At 45.3% G+C, this 26,646-nt stretch overlaps 2 protein-coding genes across 5 annotated transcripts in view; one reads left to right on the plus strand and one right to left on the minus strand.

The window, feature by feature from the left end:
* IFT81 (intraflagellar transport 81) overlaps window positions 1–10,136 on the minus strand; it is a 185,944-nt gene extending 175,808 nt beyond the window's left edge. For 3 of the 4 annotated variants that reach the window (XM_070628996.1, XM_070628995.1, XM_070628994.1), the window contains exons 1-2: window positions 9,897–10,032; window positions 9,189–9,277 (exon numbers count right to left, since the gene is read on the minus strand). The gene's annotated coding sequence lies outside the window, so the exon portion shown is untranslated. Of the gene's footprint in view, window positions 1–9,188; window positions 9,278–9,896 lie in introns of all 4 variants that reach the window. The other variant, XM_070628993.1, reaches the window with a different exon arrangement.
* Window positions 10,048–26,375, plus strand: P2RX4 (purinergic receptor P2X 4). Its single transcript, XM_008508556.2, has 12 exons — window positions 10,048–10,236; window positions 14,007–14,154; window positions 16,983–17,054; window positions 17,172–17,244; window positions 17,714–17,810; window positions 20,904–20,984; window positions 21,086–21,227; window positions 21,856–21,992; window positions 24,519–24,612; window positions 24,771–24,836; window positions 25,153–25,248; window positions 25,772–26,375. The coding sequence occupies exons 1-12, from the start codon at window positions 10,103–10,105 to the stop codon at window positions 25,796–25,798; spliced, it is 1,167 nt and encodes a 388-aa protein (XP_008506778.2). The 5' UTR covers window positions 10,048–10,102; the 3' UTR covers window positions 25,799–26,375.
* The last annotated feature ends 271 nt before the right edge of the window (window positions 26,376–26,646 follow it).

A 26,646-nucleotide genomic window follows, 5' to 3' on the forward strand; every position in this document is an offset into this window, starting at 1 on the left:
AGCCAAGAAAAATGTTTCCTAATAGTCTGTCCATCGATTTTTCTATTAAACTATTTGAAACTTATTTTTGAAAATAAAGGCTTCCAATCATTATTTTATTTTAGCAATAATATATCTAAATATATAAACTACTGACAAAATTTCAACATACTGTACCTAAGGAAATTTCTTTCACTCCAGTTGCAACTAGAATGCTCACTTACATTCGAAAGTGGATATTCACATATAAACGACATATCCCAAAGACAGGCCTCATTCGTATCACTGACAGAGATACTCCAATTTGAGATGATGGTTACTTATGTGATCCCACATTCAAGGATCGTGTACAAGTTCAGAGAGGCCAGAAATGATGTTGAAGTAGTCATTTGACTACGTGGCCTTCCAAAGGCTGAGACCCAAACCAAAGCCAAATGGCAGACTTGGGCCAAATGGAAGGCTGAGGCTGATGGCATCCACCCCTGGTAAAGAGGCTAGACATAGGGAGCAGGAGGAGATGAGCATTCTGGATAATTCTCAAGGCAGGAAAGAGGCAACCTTTACCCTCAACTGACCCAAAGAAAGTGACTTCAGTTTGTCATCCCACTTCCTGTGGAATTTCCTACTGAGTGAGAAATGGAAAACCCAGGAAAAGGGAAGCTATGGAAGAGACAAGATGCTACCCTCCACAAACACTTCCTGTTGGTTGTGCTAACTTCTAACTGCATGCCACACATCTCATATCTCAGCATAGCCTATGTCCACACACACCTGGCACTTGAAAGTTACAAACCTAAGACGCACAGTGTTCGCTGAGTTTTTGGGGCTACACTTAAGGATAGAAAAGAATTGGGAAAATCCCGAGAATGCTTTGTGATTTGCTTACATGAATTTAAAAGGTTATTCCTTTTTTTTGTTTGTTTGAGGAAAATTGGCCCTGAGCTAACATCTGTGCCCATCTTCCTCCACTTTATATGTGGGACACCTGCCACAGCATGGCTTGATGAGCAGCACATAGGTCCGCGCCCAGGATCCGAACAAGTGAACCCTGGGCTGCCAAAGCGGAGCACGTGAACCTAAACGCTAGGTCACTGGGCCGGCCCCTTAGAGGTTATTCTTATTCCAGATAACGGAAATTCAAACTGTTATTATTATTAGGGTGATGGTTTTGGAGTCTGACGCGTCCTTCCCCTTGTGCTTTCGTTCGCTCTTAGCCACCAATTATTATTAACAGAAATCTCTTATGACAGAGAGGCAAGACCTCCAGAATGTTTTAGCAAACACTGATGAGGCTGAGCTTTTACTCAACTATAAAATGGGATTTTGAGTATCACTCATGTGAAGGTGGTTTTCAAAATAGAAATGGCTATGCAAAGCCAAAACTCCTGGATTCCCACTGTGCTGGATTTAGATCTACTAGAGACTGTTTGGCTTATAATCCAGTAACTGCTGGGGGCTGGGAAAGATTAACACACAGTCTGTGTATTCCAGAAAACTCTGTCTTCACTAGAGAACAAAGCAGATGGGTTTTTCATTACAAGACAAGTCACATAAAAGTACACCCTTTGGGGGCCAGCCCAGTGGCGCAGCAGTTAAGTGTGCACGTTGCACTTCGGTGGCCCGGGGTTCACTGGTTCGGATCCGGGTGCACACATGGCACCGCTTGGTAAGCCACGCTGTGGTAGGCGTCCCACATATAAAGCAGAGGAAGATGGGCACAGATGTTAGCTCAGGGCCAGTCTTCTTCAGCAAAAATAGGCGGATTGGCGGCAGATGTTAGCTCAGGGCTAATCTTCCACCAAAAAAAAAAAAAAGTACACCTTTGATGCTTCTTGTTGTTGTTTTGTTTAGTTTTTATTCAGACTTCCAAGCAAGCTTGAAGTTGTCTGATGTAAGATGAGGAGAAGTGCGGTTTAGAGGCTACACCTCTTGGAAAGCCTCCCTGCTTCTTGCAACAGCCCTTCTCTTTTCTAACAGATCTGCTTCAAGTCTAACCGGTACAAGTCTCCAGAGTGAAGCAGACAAGGGGTCCGCTTGGGGTGGGGTGGACAAGGAGAGTAGGGTAAGCGGTGTCAATGGCCTGTAGGGGCCTGGCTCAGAATCCATGCAACCGTGAGCCTTCCAGCAGCTAGCTGACTTAATCCCTCCAAGGTCACCAACTCATCCTATTGGCCAGGGACTTTCCGAGTTTTAGCACTGAAAGTCCCACATGCTGGGAAACTTCTTGGTTCCCGGCAAGCAGGATAGTTATCACCTAAAGATTTACCTCCTTTGCTTGAAGCTGTACCGTATACAAACAAGACATCCTGAGTGGGACTCAAATGGCTATAAACTTTTCAAGTTAAATCCATGTGCTCTGCAGCCTTTGTCTCTTTGCACCACCTAGCACAGCATCAATGTTTTTCTACCACTACATAGGATTCCCACCCAGTTACCACAAAAGCAGCATTAAGAACATCAAATGAGGCAAATGTTTCTACTGTTACAAATCTTTATTTTTCCACATATTCTTTAAGGGAAAAAAATCTAAATTCACATGAATGGCCATGAATTTTTTTGAAGGTCTTGTTTTGTTGGGGTGATTTATTTTCTGTACTTACAGAAATTATTTTGTGATGGAATAATTATTTACCTAATGAGTTAGCTTTGTATTTCTCTCTCAAGCCCTGGCCCCTTGCCAAGTAACTGAGCGTACACAGAAAAACATACACCAAAACCCTCCCAAAAGAAAAGAAATCAAACTGTCCCAAGATTAAAGACTAGAGACAGTAAATGAAGTTCTCTGGAGCTTAATCTGAATTAAGAATCTTATGTTTATACTGTTTCCATGGAGTTAGTAACTGTATTAGTTTCCTATTGATGCTTAACAAACTACCACAAATTTAGCGGCTTAAGACATCACAAATATACTATCCCGCAGTTCTGGAGGTCAGAGATCCACAATGGGTCTCACGGGCTAAAATCAAGGTGTCGGCAGGGCTGCATTCCTTCGGGAGGGTCCAGGGGGGGAATCCAATTCTTCCTTTCCCAGCTTCATTCCTTGGCTGACGGCCTCCAGCTGGCAATCTCATCACTTTGACCCATGCTTCTGTTGTCTCAGGCCTTTTCCAACTCTGATTCTTCAGCCCCTTTCTTCACTTTTTAAGGAGCCTTGTGATTAAACTCACCAGGATCATCCAGGACAACCTCCCCGTCTCAAAATCCTTAACTCAACCAATCTGCAAGGTCCCTTTTGCCATATAAGGTAACACATTCACAGGTCCGGGGATTAGGACCTGGATACCTGGGGGTGGGGTCATTATTCTGCCTCCCACAGTAGTTAAGATGCCATCTTAGGGGTTAAGTTCGCGCGCACCGCTGCAGGCGGCCCAGGGTTCGGATCCTGGGCGAGGACATGGCACTGCTCATCAGGCCACGCTGAGGAAAGATGCCATCTTAGAAAGTTCTCAGATGTGACACTAATGGGACTGTATCTTTAGGTCTTATTTTTCTGAGTCTGTTGGGTATCCTTCCAAATATTTAGGTATCTAATAATTTCTAAGTAAATTTGAAAAGATATTTGATTACATTGTATGTTAACAACGTTAACAGGAAACATGATGAAATGTATGGGAGTTCCAGTAACTATCATCTCCACCAACAAGATTTCTCCCATTTCAAGGTGACCCCGACAATCCTCATTATCTCTTAATCTTGGTACACTCCAAGCAATGAAACCATAAAAATCGTCCCACATAATACTACACAATGATTTAGAGTGGACAAATGATTTCATAGCATTTTAAGGCTACATAATGAAACAGTTAAGAGCAAAGATTCTGGAATCAGACAGACATGGATTCAAATCCTGACCCAACCGCTTGTATCATCTAAGTCTCAGTTTTACTCCTTGGTGTCTACCTCACGGTTCATGTGCAAGTGAATGAAATGAAGCCTATAACGCATTTAGCAGTGTCTTAGCTGCTGTTTTTACTATCCTAAAGACGATTTCATACTTGACACAATAACACGTATAAAGAAACAGACTCCCAAAAAGTAAATAGCTCGTCTAAGGATGCACAACTAGTAAATAATCTTATATATATCCCAGTGCCTGGCACCCACAGTATCTACTCCTGAACACCTTTGTTTTCAGTAATAGCAGACACAATCCCCACAGGCTGACCTCATAACTGCTCCATCATCTTTCTTTTTTTTTTGCTTGTGGAAGACTGTCCCTGAGCTAACATCTGTGCTAATCTTCCTCTACTTTTTTGTATGTGGGATGCCGCCACAGCATGGTTTGATGAGCGGTATATAGGTCTGCACCTGGGATCCAAACCTGCTAACCGCAGAGCCATGGAAGCAGAGGGCACAAACTTAACCACTATGCCACCAGGCTGGCCCCCACCTCTTGTATTCATAGCTTTTTTTCCCTATCCATCCTCTATTCTCTGTTGCCTATCAAAAGATGTAGTCTCCAAGGTCTTTTTATATCCTAGAGACCAAATGTCAAATGTGCTGGGATTTCAAGACAACAGTTCCAGGAATAGGTCCAGTTCATCTGCAAGAATATCATACTTCCCATTTTCTCCATTTTTAAAATTTTTTATTTATTTTTTGAGGAAGATTAGCCCTGAGCTAACTGCTGCCAATCCTCCTCTTTTTGCTGAGGAAGACTGGCCCTGAGCTAACATCTGTGCCCATCTTCCTCTACTTTATACGTGGGACAGCTGCCACAGTACGGCTTGCCAAGTGGTGACATGTCCGCACTCAGGATCTGAACTGGCAAACCCCAGGCCACGGAAGTGGAACGTGTGAACTTAACCACTGCACTACCGGGCTGGCCCTCATTTTCTCCATTTCAATAATCTGGGACTTATTCCAGAATTTCTCCATTTCAATAATCTGGAATTTATCCCCCACTCACTGAATGGGAGAAAACACTTGCAGATCATATACCTGATAAGGAATTGTATCTAGAATATATAAAGAACTCTTAGAACATAAATAAAGAGATAACTCAATTAAAAAATGGGCAAAGGATCTTCAAAAATGTACAAATGGCCAATAAACACATGAAAAGCTCAACATCATTAATCATTACAAAAACACAAACCAAACGTATATATACACACATTTACATATACATACACATTTAATGGAGTGTAGGTAGTTTATATTCCATATTAATTTCTTTCAGGGCTCCTAACAGGATATTAGAAAATATTTCTTTTTGAAGGGACATTGCATCTGATAGGGTTGAGATCCACTGATCTAGCAGATAGCACAGAGGATTATCTGTGATCAGCACACGGCCTCTTAGCTAAGTCAGGTTTTCTTTTCTTCTATGTTCCAATGCAGCTTCAGTCTCAAGGACTCCACGGAGAAAGCAACAGCAAAATTATAAAATAAATTACTCCTCACTTTTGCTACCAAGCTGTTCTTTATTTAGAGGATGTGCTATTTCTGGAGGTATATATAATTAAACATTTGGACCACATGTATCTATCATTATGTTATACAATGACGTATTTCACAATGTCTATGTGCCAAGTAAGTGAATCCTACATCTATAAATGCTTGAAAGTTTAAACATTTTTTCACAGAAGAGACTCCCGAACTTATCTGATTGACCTTTTGCGGCTTGAGGCCATTGTAACAAACATCATTCTTACCATGCTATAACCAAATGACACCCTAAGGTGCACCGAGGTCAGCCACTGCTGGCCTGTCAACTAAATGGTCCCAGACTGATGAGTTTTTAGGAGTTCTTGGCTCTGCTTTCCACAGGGACTTTTCCTTTTTATAGGCTGTTAATTTATTTATTGCTGATCTTAGTATTGGTGGCCTCAGGCAGTGCCTCCCACCTCTAATCTAATTCTAAATGTTTATTCATACAAATATTTATTTTAATGCCCACATTACTGGTGACAGAACATTTTTCATCTCTCAGAACCTAGCACCACAGCCAAAGTCCTTTCAATTCCAAGTTTCAAAAGCCTACTAGCTTACAGAAAAAAAAAATGAACATTTATTATACAGTTATAGGGGTACCTTAAGGGCAAAAGTGAACCAAGGGGGCAGAACCAGGAACTCAGCAGAAACCAAAGAGGCCATTTTCTTAGTCTCTCTCACCTTTGGGTCCCTTTGCACGTCTGTTTCTTTCTTTTGCTTCTGCAGACTCCCCTTCCCGGCTTCTCCCTGAGCACAACTCTGCCGCAAACCCTGAGGTTACATCAACTCAGTTCCAGTCACTTGCAGAAAACAAAAGGCTGCCTCTCTCCCAGTGCCACAGTCCCAGAGGACAGAACTAGATGGGCCCTTTTGGGTTCGGTTCCCCCTTGTGGTCCAATTGACAAGGTCACACAGTACAAAAATGGCTGCTGAGGCACCTCTGTGAGGAAGGGCAGTTTTCAGAGGAAGAACTTTGTGGCAAACTGGCTTAATACGCAAAGAAGGAGTCAGATAACCCAGACTGTTAGAACTTTGTCTAAAACAAAGGGCCTGAGGTGCTCCCCATGAAGTAAGAACATGAGGTTTGGCCCCATTATTGTGAGATATGTAGCTTGTTTTTTCTGAGGCCTTCGTTGTCTACTCCCTGTTTCTTCTCTTTTTTTAATTTGATATAACTCATATACCATAAAATCCACCCATTTAAAATGCATAGTTCAGTGACTTTTAGTACATTCACAAGGGTTCAGCAACTATCACCATTATCTATTTTCCAGAACATATTCATCCCCCCAAATAGAAATGCTGTACTCATTAGCAATCACTCCTCATTCTTGCTTTCCTCCAGCCCTAGGCAACCACTAATGTACTTTCTGTCTCTATGGATTCGCCTATCTTGGACATTTCATATAAACAGAATCATATAATAAGTGTCCTTTTGTACCTGGCTTCTTTCACTTAGGATAATATTTTCAAGGTTCATGCACATTGCAGCATGTATCAGTTTCCTTTTTATGGCTAAATAATATCCCATTGTATGGATATACCACATTTTATTTATCCATTCATCAGCTGATACATTCAGGTTATCTCCACATTTTTGGCTATTATGAATAATGCTCTGAACATTCATGCACAAGTTTTTGCACGAACATATCCTTTCAGTTCTCGTGGGTATATATGTAGGAATGGAATTGTTAGGTCATGTGGTAATTGTTTAACATTTTGAGGAGCTGCCAAACTGTTTTCCAAAGCGGCTACACCATTTTACTTTCCCACCAACAGCGTATGGGTTTTCCAGTTTCTCCACAGCCTTGCCATCTTTTAAGCGTCTATCATTTTGATTATAGTCATGCTAGTAGGATGAAGGGGTATCTCGTGATTTTGATTTGCATTTCCCTAATGACTAGTGACATTGAACATCTTTTCACGTCCTTATTGACCGTTTGTGTATCTTCTTTGTAGAACATCTATTCAAATCTTTTGCCCATTTTTAATTAGGTTGTCATTTTATTGATGAATTATAAGAGTTCAAGAATTCTTAGTGAAGATGTCTAAGATACTAGACCCTTATCTGATACATGATTTGTAAATATTTTTTCCATTTTGTGGGTTGTCTTTTTCATTTTCTTGGTGTCCTTTGAAGCACAAAAGTTTTAAATTGTAAGTTCAATTTATCTATTTTCTCTTGTGTCTCCTGTACTTTAAGTGTCATATCAAAAAAACCACTGCCTAATCCAAGGTCACAAAGATTTACACCTATCTTTTCATCTGACTCTTCTAGTTTTAGCTCTTACATTTAGGTCTTTGATCCATTTTGAGTTAATCTTTATATATGGTAAGAGGTAGGGGTCAAATGTCATCATTTCATGTGGATATCCAGTTGTTTCAGCACCATTTGTTGAAAAGACTATTCTTTCCTCATTGAATTGGCATCTTTACTGAAAATCTTTTCTTTTTAAACTAAATTCCCAAGGTTACTCAATAACTGACTATACTCAATCAAGCTATAAAACAAATATGCAACTGAATGTAATTAAGACATATGTGTGTGAAAAGTCCCAACTGTAATCAGCAGTTACTTTTACTTTACGTAAACTAAGATTACTCTGGCTCGGACGTTGGATATATTCACTATCTTGACTGTGGTGACAGACCCATGGGTGTACACGTCACACTTATAAAACTGTACAGTTTAAATAGGTGCAGATTATTTTATGTCAATTATACCCCAAGAAAGCTGTTTTTAAAGAGATAAACCAGGGGTAAAAGTGTAAATGAAACAGTTTTCTTTTCCTGATCATTTTTCAGGACCAGTTTCTTTGGTTGGGCCTAAGGATATGGTATCAATTAGTAATTTAGGAAAACTTGTATTTCTACATTTCTCTTAATTGACTTTGTTCCAAAGTGCAAGCAGACCATTTAAATTCAAGATTTCTAAGGCTAGGACCATCTCATGACTATGGGATTAATATTAAACAGAGCCAGAAATGTGTTTTGACTCTTAAGGAAAAGCACTTCTAAGTCCCCTTCCAATGAGAATTTAGTGACTAGGTTTTCCTTTTCTAAATAGAAGTTAAACCTTCCCAACCGCACCAAGCCCCACTGTGGTAGAGAGTTCATCTCTCTGTCCACCCTTATATCCCCAGCATCAAGAACACCGCCAAGCACAAAACAGGCACTTGGTAAATATCTGTCTAATGAATGAATAAAATCCACTTAATTTGTCATCACCTTTTCCTGGGACCATTTTGGACTGAGGCAGGTGGCAGCTCTGGTCCTCCCTCTAACTCAATAATTCCATCTCTAGAGACAGATACTGTCTGTTTTTTTTCAAATTGTCTTATTATTCACCTTTCTATATTTGGAAAAACAAAGTGGCTTAGGAATCTCACCCCCAGGAAATGAACTAAAATGTTGTATCAAAGATTATGCATAGGATCCACCAACTAGAAGCAATCAGATGAGAACAGTTAGGGAAATCAGGGCAAACCCTCTGGAAGAAGTAATCCATAGATTAAAAAGGATCATTATGATGAGTCTGCAGTAACATGGAAAATAACTAGTGTGAGTCAGGAAATGAAAAGCACCATCATTGACTACGACTACAAACTAAAATTTTATACTCAGTTATCTGCTAGAATTTATACCCCACGAAGGCAGGATGTTTGGGCTTGTTCTGTTCACTGGACAGTGCCTGGCATACAAAGGTGCTGACTAATACTTGTTGAATGAATTAATGAAACTAAATATAAAACGTATCTATGAAAACATACCTGAAGAGAATGAACAAACGTGGAAAATTACGTTCAAGTAGTGGAACTCTGGGTGTTTCCTCCACTTTCCCTCTATTTTCCAAGTTTCCCTAAAGTTGTGATAAAACTTTCTCAGTTGAAAGGATGGCCACGGAAACCCCTCACCTGCCTCTGGCTGCTTCCTCCCCTGTCCTGCAGCTAAGGAAGCATCTGAATTAGAGCAGGGATGTGGCCTGGCTTCGATTCCAAGAGGGGCCTTTTCTAGGATGTGTCGCTCCAGCCAAAGGCTCCTAGGGCACCTGATATGTAGGCTTTCCCCCCAAGAGGTCGAGAAGGCAGGCTGCCCCCAGCTCCCCCTCATTAGAGCCTGCACAAGTTTGGAGCTCCCGAGGGATTGCTCTTTCTCCTAGGCTGCCCCCCTACAAAGTCACTCGTACTTCCTAGACCCCCTAAGGAGGTCGCTCATTACCCCTCCTCCAGGGCCCCCCTGAGGAGGTAACTCCCGGAGGGCGCTATGTCCCCTAAGAGGGTCACTCGTTCTCCCGGGCCCTCCTGAAGGGGTCATTCCCTCTCCTTGCCACTCCTGACGAAGTCACTCACACCCCACTCCCCTGGCCCCGGCTCCTCTGAGGGGGTCATTCGTTCCCAAAGGGGAGGTCACTCCTTGCCCGTAGAGCCCATCCCACTTGAAGGGGTCGCTCCCCCGGCCCTCCCAGGCGTTGCTCGTACCCGAGGGGGAGGTCACGCCTTCCGCCTGGCCCCCTCCCCCGAGGGCTAGCACCACCTCCTTCCGGGCCCTCCCCCGTGAATGGCGTCGCCGCGGGCTGGCCGGGCCGCCTGGGCGGGGCTCCCGAGCGGGGACGAGGCGACGGGTGCGCGGGCCTAGGCCAGAGCGCGGAGCGGGGCGGCGCGGCGGCGGCGGCGGGGCGCGGGCCATGGCGGGCTGCTGCGCAGGGCTGGCCGCCTTCCTGTTCGAGTACGACACGCCGCGCATCGTGCTCATCCGCAGCCGTAAAGTGGGGCTCATGAACCGGGCCGTGCAGCTGCTCATCCTGGCCTACGTCATCGGGTGAGCGCGGCCGCGCCGGCCCGGTGACCCCCGGGCCTGGGGGCGACCCGAGGCCTGGGAGCTCCTCCTTCTGGGACCCGGCCGTGCACCTGCTCCTCCTGGCCGAGGTCGTCGGATGAGCCCCGCGGGCGCCCTCCAGGTGGGGTCCCGCGGGTGGCGACCCGAGGCCGGTGACACACCCCTCTCCGGACCCTAGCCACGGGGGGAATGGGCTCTGTGCCGGGCTCCGGGGCAGAAGGGTGCTTTGACGTTGTGTTTTAAGGATAAAGCCTGGCTAGACCTTTATCCTCGCCCTTCCTGCTGCTTTTCTTCCGACGTGCTCCATGATGTCCTTTGGCAATGGGGCGGGGGCGAGGGGCGGGGGCGGTGCGGCTGTGCCCTAAACATCTTAATCTTTGCTCCTCACTTCCCATTCTGATCTATCTGCTGACAGAAACCAAGATTTCGAATTTCCACATGGTTCATTTTGGGTTTGTGGCTTCTGGTGCTTTCAGCACCATGTGGTAACCCAGGATAATACAGAGGTTACGCTTCCAAAAAGCATTTAAAGTTCGCTTCGTTTTGTCGGGTCGTTGAGGTTCTTTGTATAGGTACCTGCCTTAGCCTCATCATTCCCCATGCTGCCCTCTTACGCTTCTGTGTGCCCTGCCACCTTCAGTCCTCACCAAGTGCTTAATTTTAATTGAATGCATGCATTGCAATTTAGTAAAACTTACGAGAGGAGGTGGACATTAACTTAGCAGCTGAGGTAAGGTCCACCTGGAGTGTTCTGGTATTTACACCTGTTAAGCTGACAGATGTTATCTGCTTGGTCATTCCTTTTCTTAAAAGGCCTAATGCAGTGGTCCCCAACTACGCATTAGAACCATTTTGGAATCTTTAAAAACTACTGATTGCTGGCACCCATCCCCAGACCTTCTGATTTGATTGCTGTGGAGTATGACTAGCTCTCCTGGAGATTCTGTTTGTTTGTTTGTTTGTTTGTTTGAGGAAGATTAGCCCTGAGCTAACTACTGCCAATCCTCCTCGTTTTGCTGAGGAAGACTGGCCCTAAGCTGAAAATCCATGCCCATCTTCCTCTACTTTATATGTGGGATGCCTGCCACAGCATGGCTTTTGCCAAGTGATGCCATGTCCACACCCGGGATCCCAACCAGTGAACCCCAGGCCGCCAAGAAACGGAACGTGCAAACTTAACCGCTGTGCCACTGGGCCAGCCCCTCTCCAGGAGATTCTGATGTGCACCAAAGTCTGGGAACCAGTGTCCTAGAGTTTCCCAAACCTACCTGATCATGACTTACTTCAGGAATTGTTTAAAAGTATCAGATTCCCCCACCCTGGGATGGGACTGGAATCTGTTAACACTGCCCCAGGGAATTTGCATGCTCTGGTGGGTTTGGCTTCTATCTGCCCAGCAGCAGTAGGTTCTGACAGTATTCAATAAAATGGCTTTCCAGGCATGGACTTTACATCAGAACCACCTGGATCTCCCCCAGGTTTGGACTCATTAAGTACCACTACTACCAACTTTTTGCCCCCAGTGATTGTGATGCATCCTAAATTTTGAGACCCACTGCTAGCGGGTTAACTAAACTCACATTGCTTGGTCAGACCTGAAGCATTTGGAATCAGGAGCACTCTCTCAGATTTTCCCTCTCGGCTTTTGATGCTCGTGGAAGGATCAGTTTACATCTACCTTAGGGTAGCTGTCTGTAAAGTTCTAGACTGCAGAAAGTATGTATATCTGTGCTGCACGATATGGTAGCCAGTAGTCACATGTGGCTGTCGAGCCCTTGTAATGTTCCTACTCCAAGTTCAGATGTGCTGTCACTAAAATACACACCAGATGTCAAAGACATGGTACAAAACAAAGTAAAATATCATATTAATACATCTTACATTGGTAACATGTTAAAATGTTTTGATCATATTGGGTTACATAAAATATATCATTAAAATTAATTTTACCTGTTTCTTTTTACTTTTTAATATGGCTACTACAAATGTTTAAACTACATATATGGCTCGTGTTATATTTCTGTTGGGCAGCGAGCTTTCTAGGGTTCCTACGAGTGTTCTCTACCTTGATCAGGTGGATTTTTAAAGCTGTAAATGCTTTGCTTTTTGCTTTTATCCATCTTACTATGATCAAAACTGACTCAGGATCTGAATTAAGGACTTTTTTTTTTTTTTAACTTTTCTCTTAACTTCCTGACCCAGTTCATTTTGGTGAAATTGTGGTCTCTTCCCATAGTGACCTACAGCAGTCCTTCCTGAAAAAAAGAGACTGAAGACGTATTTCTCGTTTATTTCCATTATCATCACATGATGAGGAAACGGTTAATCTCATAGTGATTCCTGTGAAACCATGTGTCTCTGATTTAGCAACTCACTGTCCTCGGTGGTAAAATGAGAATGATCTTCCTGCCCTAAGCTTCCGTGCGTCCAACTAGAATTGAATGGAAGCTTCTATTGCAGCTGAATTCCTAGAACCCCTGAAGAAGAGGACTTGTTAGCGGGAAAGCCCATCTCTGGGATGGGCAATGCATTTGGAAACTGCTCAGACCAGACAAACCCATGAATAAGTAACCAAAACCAGTGAATTTCTGAAGTCTCAGCATCCAGGGCTTATAAGGAGGGGAGAGGGCTGCTAGCATTCCTTGGTTCTGGAAATAATAAGTTGTTGGGAGATGTTTAACAACAGCTCTGGTGGGGAGGAGTTCTGATCTGCAGTATGGGCCAACTTCCATAGTGTAAATACTCCCATCATGGCCAATTTCAGCCTACGGATGGCGATTCACAAACGTTGTTCTAGGCGTTTGACATCCACTAACTCATTTAACCTCACAACAATCCTGTGACGTCCTGTCATCGTTCCCATCTTATAGATGGGATAAACTGAAGCACAGAGAAGTTAAGCAACTTGGCCAAAGTTATGCCTAGTGAGTGGTGGAGCTGAGACATGAACTTGTGTTCATGGCTTCAGTCTGTGTTCCAGTGTCCTAACCACTATGCACTATTGCTTTTAGATTTTTAATTATTCAGGCTGGTAGTAATGCCCCTACTTCAGAGGAGAGAAGCATTAATGTGACCTGAATTCTTGGGGAAAAAGTAAGAAACTACTATAAAATGTTACTTAAGTGGTGAGATTCTCCATTCTAGAGGGACAGCATAGAGGGCAAGAGAAGAGGCTTCAGAGGCAAAAGGCTTGAGTTCAAATCCTGACTCTGTCACTTACTAGCTGTGTTACCTTGGGCAAGTGACTTAACCTCTCTGTTTCTCAGTTTTCTCCTCTGTGAAATGGAGAATACTTATGATGCTTGCCTTACAAAATGGTCAGTATTAAATTAGTTAATACATATAAAGAGCTTAGATCAGTACCTGGCACCTAAAAACACTCAAATGGTAACCATTGTTATCATAATTTTTATTATCTCTTGGTGATTCCACAAGTCATAGTTCCTTAAAAGTGCTCAAATATCTAGTAACATAGACAGCACTCACCGAGTATTTTCTTTATGTTATTCACTGTGCTAAGTACTTTACCTGCATCATCTCATTTATTTCCCAGAAACCACTCGGTGGTTTAGATGTTATTATCCCCATTTTCCAGAAATGGAAATGGAGCCCCCATATGTTAAGCTACTTTTGTAAAGTCACTTAATTACTAAGTGTCATACTTTCAGCCTCTGGCTATCAGAGGCTCCCTAGCATCGTTTCAGATTCATGGAATCCTAATGGCAATTTAAGAGGCCTGTTTTATTTTGTAGGTGGGTGTTTGTGTGGGAAAAAGGATACCAGGAAACGGACTCAGTGGTCAGCTCAGTTACTGCCAAAGCCAAGGGTGTGACTGTCACCAACACTTCTGCACTTGGATTCCGGATCTGGGATGTGGCTGATTATGTGATTCCAGCTCAGGTAGGCTTCACCTGTGACATCTGTCCAGCAGTAAAGCTTCTGATTAGCTCCTTTCCCATTCCTGACCTGGCACACTTGATTAACGAATGGCACAGGCAGAGTTCTAACATCACCAGGGCCCACACTGATCATCTTAGTCAAGAAATCAGTGCTCAGGGTCTAACAGGTAATATTCAATCAGCTATATTTCTTCAGATCTGAAACATGGCTGGCTTAAACACAGGAAGCTTTCCATGTGCACATCTGAGTCTGTCTCAAACCCTGAAAGGTGAAAAAAAGCAAATGTTTTAAATCCTGGGAAAAATTCAGGTGGAAATATTGTCTTTCCACATTTTGTATTTGCTTTATTGTTGTAAACTCACAAGGTTAATCTTTTCAGACAGTGTAAAAACTTTAACAGCAATTAGAGACCAAAAACAAGAACGAAACAGACATACCCACATAGGATTCCTTCAGGAACAAAGGTAAGGGAAAAAATTGGCGCAGCATCCTAGTCTCCAGTCTCTTAATCCACAAAACTCCAAGTTAAATATTGACTTACGCAGCCAAACCCCGACATATCCCTCCAGATGGCTTACGTGCGAGGGTGACTAGGGGTGGCCAAATGCAGATAAGCTGCCAAGTCTTGGCTCACAGCTCTGCAAGGGAAAGCAAGGACTTCGGAATCTCTCTCTTTTTTCAAGTCTATTCATTTTCTCCCTGCCTTCCCCAGAGGAGGGTCTTGAGGGGTGCCCAGGGAGAAGACAGAGCGAATGAGCTGTAAACATCAAATGGAACAGAAGATTCATAGTTTGTGGGAGGTGGGTGGTCCTGTAGGCATGCACCTGTCTGGACAGAGAGACCTCTGCTTCCTGGGATGGCACGGCCTCGTCCTGGCAGGCTCTGGGAATATCACACTCAGTCTGTTTACTGGAACCAAGGAAGGGTACGGGCCACCTGCTTCTGTCCCTCAGTGGAGGGAACATGCAGCAACTCTGCCTTCCATCATGGATCTGGACAGGGGGCTGTATGAGATCCACAGGGCTCTCTTCATGAGATTTCATGGTGTCCTTCTGCTTCTCTGAAGATGAGAATCAAACATCTGTTTGCACCACATCTACTTGGCTCATCTCCAGACTGAAAGTTCCCTAAACTTAAAATTCAGTCTTACATTGCTTAACTTTGGGGATACGTTCTGCGAAATGCATTGTTAGGCAGTTTTGTCATTGTGTGAACATCATAGAGTGTGCTTACACAAACCTAGATGGTATAGCCTGCTACACACCTAGGCTCCACGGTACTAATCTCTTGGGACCACGGTCGTCGTATATGTGGTGTGTCGTCGTAAGTTGTGCAGCGCCTGACTATAGATAAGAAATAGGCAACCAAAAGTAGACCGTACGGAATGTTCCCTTCTGACTCCAGAGAGTCACGGGAGCAGCCTTGTGTGAACACTGAGGAAGCAGTGCGTTTATATATGAAACACCCGTGCTGGGAGAGACTCGGGCGTCATGCCACAGCCTTGTGACCTGTGTTGTGGCCATTTCCTCGTCTCCCAACATGATTTGTTCTAGGCCTTTCTTTGAAAGATGCCAGCTATTCCCTGAGCTTCCACCACCTTGTCAGACCTGGAGGTGGAGATATCTTCACCTTTGATCCCCGAGTTACCCGGAGTCCATCCCCCAGATGGCTCACAGCGCTGATTCCGCTCTTCCAAGGAGTATGAAACGCTGAGAGAAAGCTTCTGGCGTTTCATTTTAGAATGCCAGCACCCAGTGAACGGGAGGTCCAGCTAGAGTCTTTTGAGGTCTTTGTCTTTATATCAGGAGGTCATTATTAGCAATTCTTCAGTCTCATCCCCAGCGAATTGCTCTCCAGAACTCACGTCAACCATGTCGCACCTTCATACTCACAAAGAGAAAACTGAACCTTCACAAAGGGAGAAGTGTCAATTGCTGACCCTGATTGAGTCTTTTCCAAAATGTTTTATTTTAATTCCAGCTAGGAGAGAAGACAGCCAAATATGAGCCCTTTAGGGCCTCGTGTTTTTCTACCTCTGAGGCAATCTGGTCGGCAGAGAACTTTAGAGCATTTGGCTCTTTTCCCTCAACAAATCAAACTTTATTAAGGAACCATTTCAGGTTATAGACATTTTTTAATTGGAGTGAAATTCACATATCATAATATTAATCATTTCAAAATGAAAAATTCAGTGGCATTGAGTGCATTCATGATATTACGCAACCATCACCTTAACTAGTTCCAGAACATTTTCATCACCCTAAAAGGAAACCCCATGCTCATTAAGCACTCTGGTTTCCACCCTCCTTCACATCCCCTGGCAGCCACACATGTACTTTCTGTCTCTATGGATTTGCCTATTCTGGAAATTTCATATCAATGGAATCATACAACATGTGGCCTTTTGTCTGGCTTCTTTGACTTAGCATCATGTTTTTGAGGTTCGTCAACATTGTAGCATGTGTCGGTGCTTCATTCCTTTTCATGGCTGAATCATATTCCATTATAGGTATAGTCCACAGTTTGTGTATCCATTCATCTGTTGACGGACACTTGGGCTGTCTCTCCCTTTGGGCTATTGTGAATAATGCTGCTATTAACACGCATATACAAGTATTTGTTTGAGTTCCTGTTTTCGATTAGGTTATAAACTCTCATAGAAGAGAATGGGAGACCATAAGATCAGTTTTTTAAATTGTTTTCTGTGTGGCATGTGGGAGAAGTGAAAGGTGCTGTCCTATTAAATGAACATTGGCCTTCCTTGTGGTTCTGCGTGACTCCTCTGAAGGTAACAGAGCAGTACTCTCTCCCCTCTGCCCACTCTACAGGAGGAAAACTCCCTCTTCGTCATGACCAACATGATCATCACCATGAACCAGACCCAGGGCCTCTGTCCTGAGGTAGGCAGCTTCTCCTGGAAAGAGCCTTGGACCTCACGTCCCCTGCGTCCATGCCTATCAGCTGGATGTGGACCCGGACCACATGGACCTTGTTTTCACTCGTTCTTCTTTTTCCAGATTCCAGATAAGACGAATGTGTGTAAGTCAGATGCCGACTGTGTTGCTGGCTCCACAGGCACCCATAGCAGCGGTACGAATGCACAGCTGTGACCCCACAGTAGACGCTTAGCCTGGGGAGGGCAGCCCCTGGCCAGATTGTGCCCCCTGTGGGGCTCCTCTGATAGCAAAGTCTCCAGGATAAAGAAATCTCGCACATCCCCCAGTGCCCTTGCATGACCCTGGGTGAGCCTGATGTCCAGATTGGGGTCGCAGGACCCTCTTGACACACACCTGTCATCTGCATCCAGAAGCCATCCCAGATCTTGCCCTGTGCTGTGGCTTGGCATCACCCTAGCCCTGCAACTGGCAAAACAGAGACATGGCTAGAGCTCAGGCAACTGTTTTCCTCCAATTCCTATTTCTGGACACTGTCTAAATCCCAGAATCGGAATAGCTCAAGATGGATCACATAGGATGCTGTGGTGGGGCTTCCATTCTCTTCCTCACAAAAATAGAAAATAAGAGATCCCTGTGGGCCTGGGTCCTCCTCACCCCTGTAGGAGTCGCAACAGGAAGATGTGTGCTGTTCAATGAGACTGTGAAGACGTGCGAGGTGGCAGCCTGGTGCCCTGTGGAGTATGATGCACGTGCGCCAGAGTGAGTCCTGACCGAGGGAAGGAAGTGCCCTAAACTCTGATTCTCGGGCCTGAGAGAAGGCTGCAGGGGACTTAAGCCTGTGTGCTGTGGCTTTGTGCTCTTGGTGTCTGTGTAGTCAGGCTTCTCTAGGGTGACGGTTCTCAACCACAAGTCAGCAACCATCAGCGGTGAGGTGAGCCACAGTATTCGTCACTCATGATAAGAGTGCAGATGACTTATTTCTGTTAGGACTCTGTCAGTTGCAAGTAACTGACAGGAAACTGTTCCCAATGCCTTAAGTGTGTGTGTGCATGTGCGTGTGCACATGCCATGGAGACAGTTTCTTATTTAACTAACCACAGAGATCCCAGCATGGCTAGATCTGGAGCTCAAAGGACAACATCAGAGCCTCCGTCTCTTGGCTCTGCTGCCTTCACGTTGGCATCATTTGCAGGACCTGGCGTAGTCCCAGGAGGCGGCTCTGGGCTTACATCCCCCCAAGGCCGGGTCTCCTTGCCCAGTTGTCCACTGAGATTCTAGACCTGTCTGTCATCACACCTGAGGCCAACCCATCACTGTGACTGGGTGATGGATTTTGCTTATCATCTTGGGCCTGGGTCACATGCCCACTTCTGGAGCTAGAGGCGGAGTCAGCCCATCCAAATGACACGGGCTGAGAGTAGGGGAGGTGTGGCTTCTAAAGGAAAATTGGGATTCTGTTACCAGAAAAAGGGGGAACAAATTCTGGGCTGGAAAATAATTAAAGCCCACTATAAAGTGTGTTTTATCAACTAGAGCAGGTTGCCCTAGAATAACATTCTTCTCCATTGTAATTTGCTGTGCTTTGAGTGGGTGGAGTTAGAGGTAAGCTCTCAGAATTGCTTGCAACCTCAGCCTGTCTTACCCAGAGTTCAGAAGACTGAAACCTAGATAAGTCCTGGGGGAGCAGGCAGCCACGTGAACCTTATCCAGGGTGCATTGCAACAGAAGAAAAGGTTGAGAACCACTGATTTAGAGATTGCTGAGGGCAGTAGCTCAGGCTAGGGAAGGAAATACTAAAAGAAAGGGAGTCCTAATATTTTAGAGCTGGAAAAGATCTCATGGAGCTGTTTTCTCCAATATTCCAACACAGTAGCTCCAACACGAGCTACTGACCTGACCATGTGTCGCTGTCGAGCATTTGAAGTATGGCTGGGTCCAAAATGAGATGTGCCATCAGTGTAAAACGCACTCCAGATTGCAAAGACTTGTTATGAAAAAAATATATATTAATATCTCAATAATATTTATGCTGTTTACATGTTGAAGTAATATTTTAGATATATTGGGTGATTATAGAAAAGTTAATTTCACTTGTTTCTTTTTACTTTTTAATATGTCTACTAGGAAGTTTTAAGTTACAATATGGTTTATGTCTTGCAGTATATTTTCATTGGACAGTGCGATTAAAGATATAATCTAATATAAGATGATTTTTAAGTGTACACTGATACATGAAATAACATTGAGTCACATGGAGAGAAAGACATACTCATTGCCATTCTTATTCAGCCCCTTAGCTGATATCATGGAAGAATTCCTGGTTTGGAGTGTCTTTAATACGCTTCTGTCACTTGCTGATTTCCATTTCTCACAAAGGACAAGCCCTAGATTCAGCACCTTGGGCAGACAATAATATTAACCACAACTTTCAGTAACATTGTTTTGACTTGGTTACATTTATTTGAATAACCACCTCTGACTTGTAGTAAATGATATTTTTTATGGCCATGATGGAAAGTTTCATTTCAAAATGAATGTCAATAGAAAAGTGAGTTGATCCTAAAGGTGGAAACAATGCCCATCAACAGGTGAAGAGGGAGACTGTGGTATGTCCCTACAATGGAATATGATTCAGCCATAAAGAAGGAATGAAGTTCTGATATATGCTACCTCGAACCTCGAAAATATTATGCTAAGCAAAAGAAGGCAGACACAAAGACCATGTATGAAACATCCATTCATATGAAATATCAAGAATAGACAAATCAGTAGAGACAGAAAGCAGATTAGTAGTTCCTAAGGGCTGAGAGGAAAGAATAGATAGTAATTGCTTAATAGGTACATAGTTTCCTTTTGGGATGATGAAAATGTTCTGGAACTAGATAGAGGTGATGGTTACATAGCATTGTAACCATAGCATTGTGAATGTACTAAATGACACAATGGTACACTGCAAAATGGTTAACTTTGTTATGTGAATTTCACCTCAATTTTTTAAAAAGGTGAGTTAAGAGTATTGCATATGAAATACACAGATGTGGGGGAAAGGTCATGGTATAGGGAATGACAAAAGTTTGAAAAACCCTGATATAATCCATCCCTCTTGAAACAGGGATGAGGGAATTTGAAGCCCCGAGAGAAGTGTGTTGGTCAAGGCCTGTGCTTGTCATCAGGCTCAGCTCACTTCATTGTGTGGCCTTGTCATCGGCCTTGTTCCTGTCTCAGGGTTGGGAAAACTGCTGATATTGTTTATAACTTCAAAGCTTCCCCCAGGGAGGGGCCTGCCTACAGTGCCAGATTCTCCTGTAGAAATCCACCAAAGAAATGGAGTCCCTTTGGGGACAGATTCCACTCGCATTGTTAGCCAGGAGCTGACATGGCACTTCCAAGCAGAGACTGTGCACCAGCAGGCCAGCACTATTTGTGTACTTTTGAGACAGGTCAGGATCCAGCCTGTAGGTGGATTTCCCTTTGCTTTCACTTGTCAAACCAGATCTGCTGAGCACTCCCCTGAGACCACCTGAGGGAGGCAGGCCCTGAAACCCAACAGCTGCCGGCTGAATGATTTCCAGTGAGGCCACCAGGCACCACCCTTTATTAGCTATTCCTTGGGCTCTGAAATTCCTGCTGCCTTGGGCAAGAGGCCATGAGAGGAAGAACCCGGAAGGCTTGCTTACCGTCTCCTCTCTTGACCTAGAGTTCATGCAGAGCAGAGTAGAAAATGCTAGAAATGTTTCACTTCTTGACAAATGACATTGTAAGATGTGTATATGCTTTTAAAAAATATTACATAAGTATGCAAGTTTACATGTATTTGTACTTTTATTAACAATATGTTATAATTTTTTTCAGACCTGCTCTTTTAAAGGCTGCAGAAAACTTCACTCTTTTGGTTAAGAACAACATCTGGTATCCCAAATTTAATTTCAGCAAGTAAGTGGTGGCCAGCCGTGTGAGTTCATCAATGTCTTGAAGAAATTTCTGGCTCTTTGAAGTTTTCTTCGCTCCTGTTTTCTGCTTCCTCCCGACTTTAGGAGGAATATCCTATCCAACATCACCACGACCTACCTCAAATCGTGCATTTATGATGCCATAACAGATCCCTTCTGCCCCATATTCCGTCTTGGCAACATAGTGGCGAACGCAGGGCACAGCTTCCAGGACATGGCTGTCGAGGTACGTGTGTTACCGGCACATTGGTTCTTATTGTCCTCCAGGATGAAAATCGAGAAAGACAACAAATGGGAGTAGAAAAGTAAAAGTTCATTAGCTTGTGCAAAGGAGAGGCACAAGGGAGCCAGTGCAGAAAGGAAAGGGACCGGTGACCAGCTCATTAGGGAGTAGGATTGTGGGGCTTTTATTAGGCAAAGGCTGGGGAGGAGGGCCTTGTCATGGCATGTAGAGGTGGGGTTGTGCTTGTGCCTATGCTGTCTCGTAGCATGTTACCATATGCAATGCATGTATCATTAGCAGCCTAGCTCTCCACCTCTGGATGTGATTCTTATTATGCTAATGGGGCTGGGGTCACCTTCAGTGGACGTCTGGGTGCTAGGGCACATGCGTGAGCCCAGGAAGGTCTGGAGGCTGCGGAATGTGGGTCTTGGTGGCCTCTGTCTGATTCTCCTAGCTTCCAATTGGTTAGGGGCCTTATCTTGTTATGGCAGGGGCCTTGCAGATGGCCCTGTCTCGTTAGGCTGATTCCTGTCTCATGCACAGATCCTGGCTTTTCTAGCACAGTCTTTGACATCTTGTTCTAGAATGGGCTCTGAGGAAAGCGTGCTCTGTCTCTGCTTGCAACCCACAGGGAGGCATCATGGGCATCCAGATCAAGTGGAACTGCAACCTGGATAGAGCTGCCTCCCTCTGCTTGCCCAAGTACTCCTTCCGCCGCCTGGATACCCGGGATGTGGACCACAATGTGTCCCCCGGCTACAACTTCAGGTGGGCATGAGCTTGGGCCCCATTTCTCATGTGTTGGGGGTGATGGTGGCTGGATCACTTCCCAGTAGGGCTCCACAGCCAGTCGGGCAGCACCCCAAGAGCAGGTGGGAAGGCCGTGCACCAGGGACAGTGTCCCAGGGAGGGCTTTGCCCTGTGGCATCCTGGCCCATAAGAGCCTCCCTTGCCCTTTCCTGCCTCAAGAAACGTGCTGAGACAGTTTTCAGAGGAGCCAAGAGAGGCTGGCTGCTTGAGCTTTCTCAGGCCAGCCTCAGGCAGGACGTCCACTCACGAGTTCTGAGGAGTGGATGAGCTCATGATCCTCCAGTCCAAAGGCCTCTGGGCCCTGACACAGCAATTGGTTTCTCAAAGCCAGGGCCTGCTCCTGGAATCTCCGAGGTGCAGGGGATACAGGTGTTAGCCTCCAGGAAGGCCTTTGCTATTATTTCCCTGATGAAGTGCTGTGTTTTCGTTTACTAGGGCTGCCATAACAAATTACCACAAAGTAGGTGGCTTGAAACAACAGGAACTTATTCTCTCACAGTTCTGAAGCCTAGAAGCCTGAAATCACTGTGTCAGCAAGGCCAGGCTCCTTCCTGGCCTCTTCCAACTTCTGGTGGCTCCAGCCATCCTTGGTGTTCCTTGGCTGGTAGACACATCCCTCTAGTCTCTGTCGTCACATGGCGTTAGCCCTGTGTGTCTGTGTCACTGTGTGTCTTCACCTCTTCTGATAAGGGAACCAGTCATCTTGGATTCAGGGCTCACCCTAATCCAGTATGACCTCATCTTAACCAATTACATCTGCAAACAGCCTATTTCCAAGTAAGGTCACATTCTCAGGTTCTAGGTGGACGTTAATTTTAGGGGACAGTATTCAACCTAGTAGCAGCTGGTAATCTGATGCAAGGGCTGAGGTGCGGGTTAGGGTTAGGGTTTAGGGTTAGGGTTTAGGGTTTAGGGTTCGGGGGTTAGGGTTAGGGGTTTAGGGTTAGGGTTAGGGTTAGGGTTAGGGTTAGGGTTGTTTTCCACTTTCTCAAGGCAGTAAAATCTATAACCAGGTACATTTTCATGTGTCCTTTATTGCATCTTTCACACTTAGCCACTCTTAAAATTAGGCCCCACGGGGACCTGCTGAGTAGGCCAATGGCGCTTTCTGTTGCACCTGTCTCCCTCTAGTGGTGGCGTGTGGAATCAAATGCACGTGGCTCTGCTATCCTTTTGAACCATCTAACCCGCTGATAGGAGGGCAGATATTTGAACTTTTTCCTAGTAAGGGAGTTAGATTTGTGTTGCTCTTTCTCTGCTGTTACAGAGTTCTTGTAGAAACCACTGTAGGAAACCTCAAGCGTGGGTTGGAACCTCAGAACAGAGAGAAGCTGATGGAACCCATCCCCCGAGCTCCACCAGCATCAGGCCTGCCTCAGTTCCCCTGGCCTGGACCAGTCGTGGGCCAGATAGATCAGGGGCTGAGAGTTGAGGCTCCTGGTAGATCCCCTGTATAACACAGGGCTGCAAATGGTGTCGTGTCTCAGCAGTTCTCATCCTACTGTGTTCTCACTCCCCCTCGTGTTTTTTTTTTAATGGCATTACTGAGATAGAATTTTCATACCACACAGCTCATGCATTTAAAGTATAGGATTCAATCTTTTTCAGCATATTCACAGAGCTGTGCAACTATTATCACAGTCAATTTTAGAACATTTTCATTGCCTCAAAAAGAAATCCCGTACCCTTCACTGTCACCTCTCTGTCCTCCCATCTACCACCGCCCCTCGCAGCCACTAATCTACTGTCTCTACAGATTTGCCTATCCTGGACATGCAGATGAGTGGAATCATACAATATGTGGCATTCTGTGACTGGCTTCTTTCATTTAGCATCCTGTTCTTTTCAAGGTTCATCCATGTAGTAGCATTTATCGGTCCTTCATCTCTTTATGGCCAAAGAATATGCCATTGTGTGTACATACCACATTTTGTTCATCCACTCATCCAGTGACAGATCAATGGTTCTTTAAAAAAAAAAAGTCCAATGCTGATGCTGTGAGTGTCATGGCCGGCTCGGTCCCCTTACTCACAAAGCAGTATTGGAGATTGCTGCTGGCTGGCCACATTCTGTTAGTGGCCAGGGTCTCCTTGAGAGAGGCAGGTGGCTCAGCTATATCAAGAAAGACTTTCAGAGCAAGAAGTTCCGGTTTAAGCTGTAGGAGGCAACAGTGATGATGGAGAAAGGAATGCTTCCTGTGCCTTCTGCCAGCATTCCAGACCCTCTGCCTCTGTGGGCCCTGGGCCGTCCTCGTCACCAGGCCAGTCCTCCTGCTGCACAGCCCACAGTAGCCAGGAGAGGCCCTGAAGTGCTCAAGTGTGGTCTGTTCAGCAGGCAGAGCAAATCTTTAGCCAGTGCCAACTCTTCCAGGGCCTTTGGGGAGTTCTGCTCTAACATCCCTCACCCAGACCCAGAGTGGTAGATCCAGCCACTGTCACTCGCTGCCCTGTGCTGTCTCCCTCTAACCCGTCCTCCTTCCCCCAGGTTTGCCAAGTACTACAATGACCTGACAGGCACAGAGCACCGCACACTCATCAAGGCCTACGGCATCCGCTTCGACATCATCGTGTTTGGAAAGGTAGCCTGGCCGCTAGCTGCTGGCTCCTCTCGTCAGACCCCACTAGTCCTCTTCTGGGTTGGCCGGGACAAGGGGCCCTCACCCGACCCTGTATCTGCTCTCTCCTCTTACCCCACCCCTATCACAATTCTTTTTTCTTTTTCTTCTGTTATTTGCAGGCTGGGAAGTTTGACATCATCCCTACCATGATCAACATTGGCTCTGGCTTGGCGCTCTTAGGGGTGGTGAGTGACTCAGACCTCTCCGTCCCCCCAGGGCTGGCGCCTTCCTCAGCGGTAGTTAGTACAGCGAGGTGAGATCCTCAGCTGATGGCCTGGTCCTTCCCCTTGACCCTAGACTGTTTCTAGACTTGACCCTCTGGGCTTGTTTCCCTTGACCCCTTCCCCAAGACCACAACCCTCAGGGCCCGGCCTTCTCTGGAGAGATGGAAGAGCCTTTCCTTTCCAGTGAAAGGTTCCAGGCTTCGTGGGAAGGGGCACACACAGAGTAACAGGGAGAAAGCATCCTGGCTCGTTCTTTCTCGCCCTGTGCTCCACTCAGGCAACAGTGCTGTGTGACGTCATAGTCCTCTACTGCATGAAGAAAAAATACTACTATCGGGAGAAGAAATATAAATATGTGGCAGATTACGATCAGGTATGCCACCCCCTGAGCTCCAGCAGGCATCTGCCTGAGGTAAGGTGCTCAGACCTCGTACCAGTGGGGAGAACCCTGGGCGGTAAGCCTGTCTGGGAAAGGCCCTGATAGAAAGGTGGGCACCGTTTGGGTGTGTCATCAACCTAGGCAGGCACACGCCATTTTCGTCATCTGTTCCACTTCTAGACCATCTGTACTAGTATTTATTTCATACTTTTCTTCAAATGGACTCACTTTTTAAAATCTAGTCTTATTTTAACTAGTCCCATTTGAGTTAGTTATGATAATGGATATTATGACAAAGTCTATGTACACACACGCCTTGCGTAGCAAGAGGGTTTGGGTACCATGCTTTGAGACCCCCGCACTAAGACCAACTTGAGTGTGCTCTGTTGTGAAGAGCTGTCCAAAGTCTTCAGGAGAAGTGCCTGGTTCTTGCCTACTCCAAATGGTCCAGGCGCGAGGTAGGTGTACACTTACCCATAAGCATATCGATTAATGATAAACATATTGTTCTTTGCAGGGTCTTGGCAGTGAGTCAGACCAGTGATGCCTGCCTCACACCTGGGCTCCCCACAGCCCTCATCAAAGCAAAGCAAGGAGGGAGAAAAGGCTGCTATGTCTAGAGAAAGTTCCAGATTCTGAGTCAGTCTCCAGTCCCTAAGCACTTCGGAGTTGCCCAGCTGCTCCTGTGTTTTGTGTGGGGGGTTTGCACAGTAAACCACTCTGCACAGAGGTGACCCCCTGTCCTTGGCTGGGTTGCCTCTGCTCTTCCTTCAACTTGGGGTCACTGGGGTGAGCTCTGGCCCAAGGGCAGTGACGCCACAGTGGCTTACAGGCCTGGAGTCTTCTCTAGGGCTGGCTTTCCTCAGAAACTGCCATCTCCAGCCCCGGTCGAGGCAGGTCCAGTCCTCTGAGGCCCAGCAGCTCTGTTCAAGCTCTTTATAACGAAAGGAAGGACCCTGGGCGTGGTCGCTAGACTTTTAGCGTGCCTGGGCTGCTGCTCCTCTTCCCCAACCAGAGATTTCGTCCGTCCCTGCAATCGTGAGGCAGTCAGTGTTTCTCCTCTGAGAAGAGCTATGTTCAGATGATTGAGGACCAAACATTAAAACAAATGATTTTCTTAATCTTTGTGGGTGTCGTTTCATAGCGTGTGCTAGATTTCCTTCATCCAGTAAATGCATTTGTTGTCCCAGCTCACTGTGCTCCAGAAAAGGTTCCCGAAGCAGTCTGTTGCTGAAACTTAGGCATTTTTTTTTCTACTTTAACCATCTCTTAAAGGCCTAGGAATTTTGATCTTCATTAGACTGTATTCCTATAAAGTTTACCAGATTTTTTCCTGTGGTGACTAGTTGCCTTACCTGTGCTTAGATTTTACATTAAATTGTGATTCTACGC

This window comes from Equus przewalskii, chromosome 7 (genome assembly GCF_037783145.1).
Source record: "Equus przewalskii isolate Varuska chromosome 7, EquPr2, whole genome shotgun sequence".
NCBI lineage: Eukaryota > Metazoa > Chordata > Mammalia > Perissodactyla > Equidae > Equus > Equus przewalskii.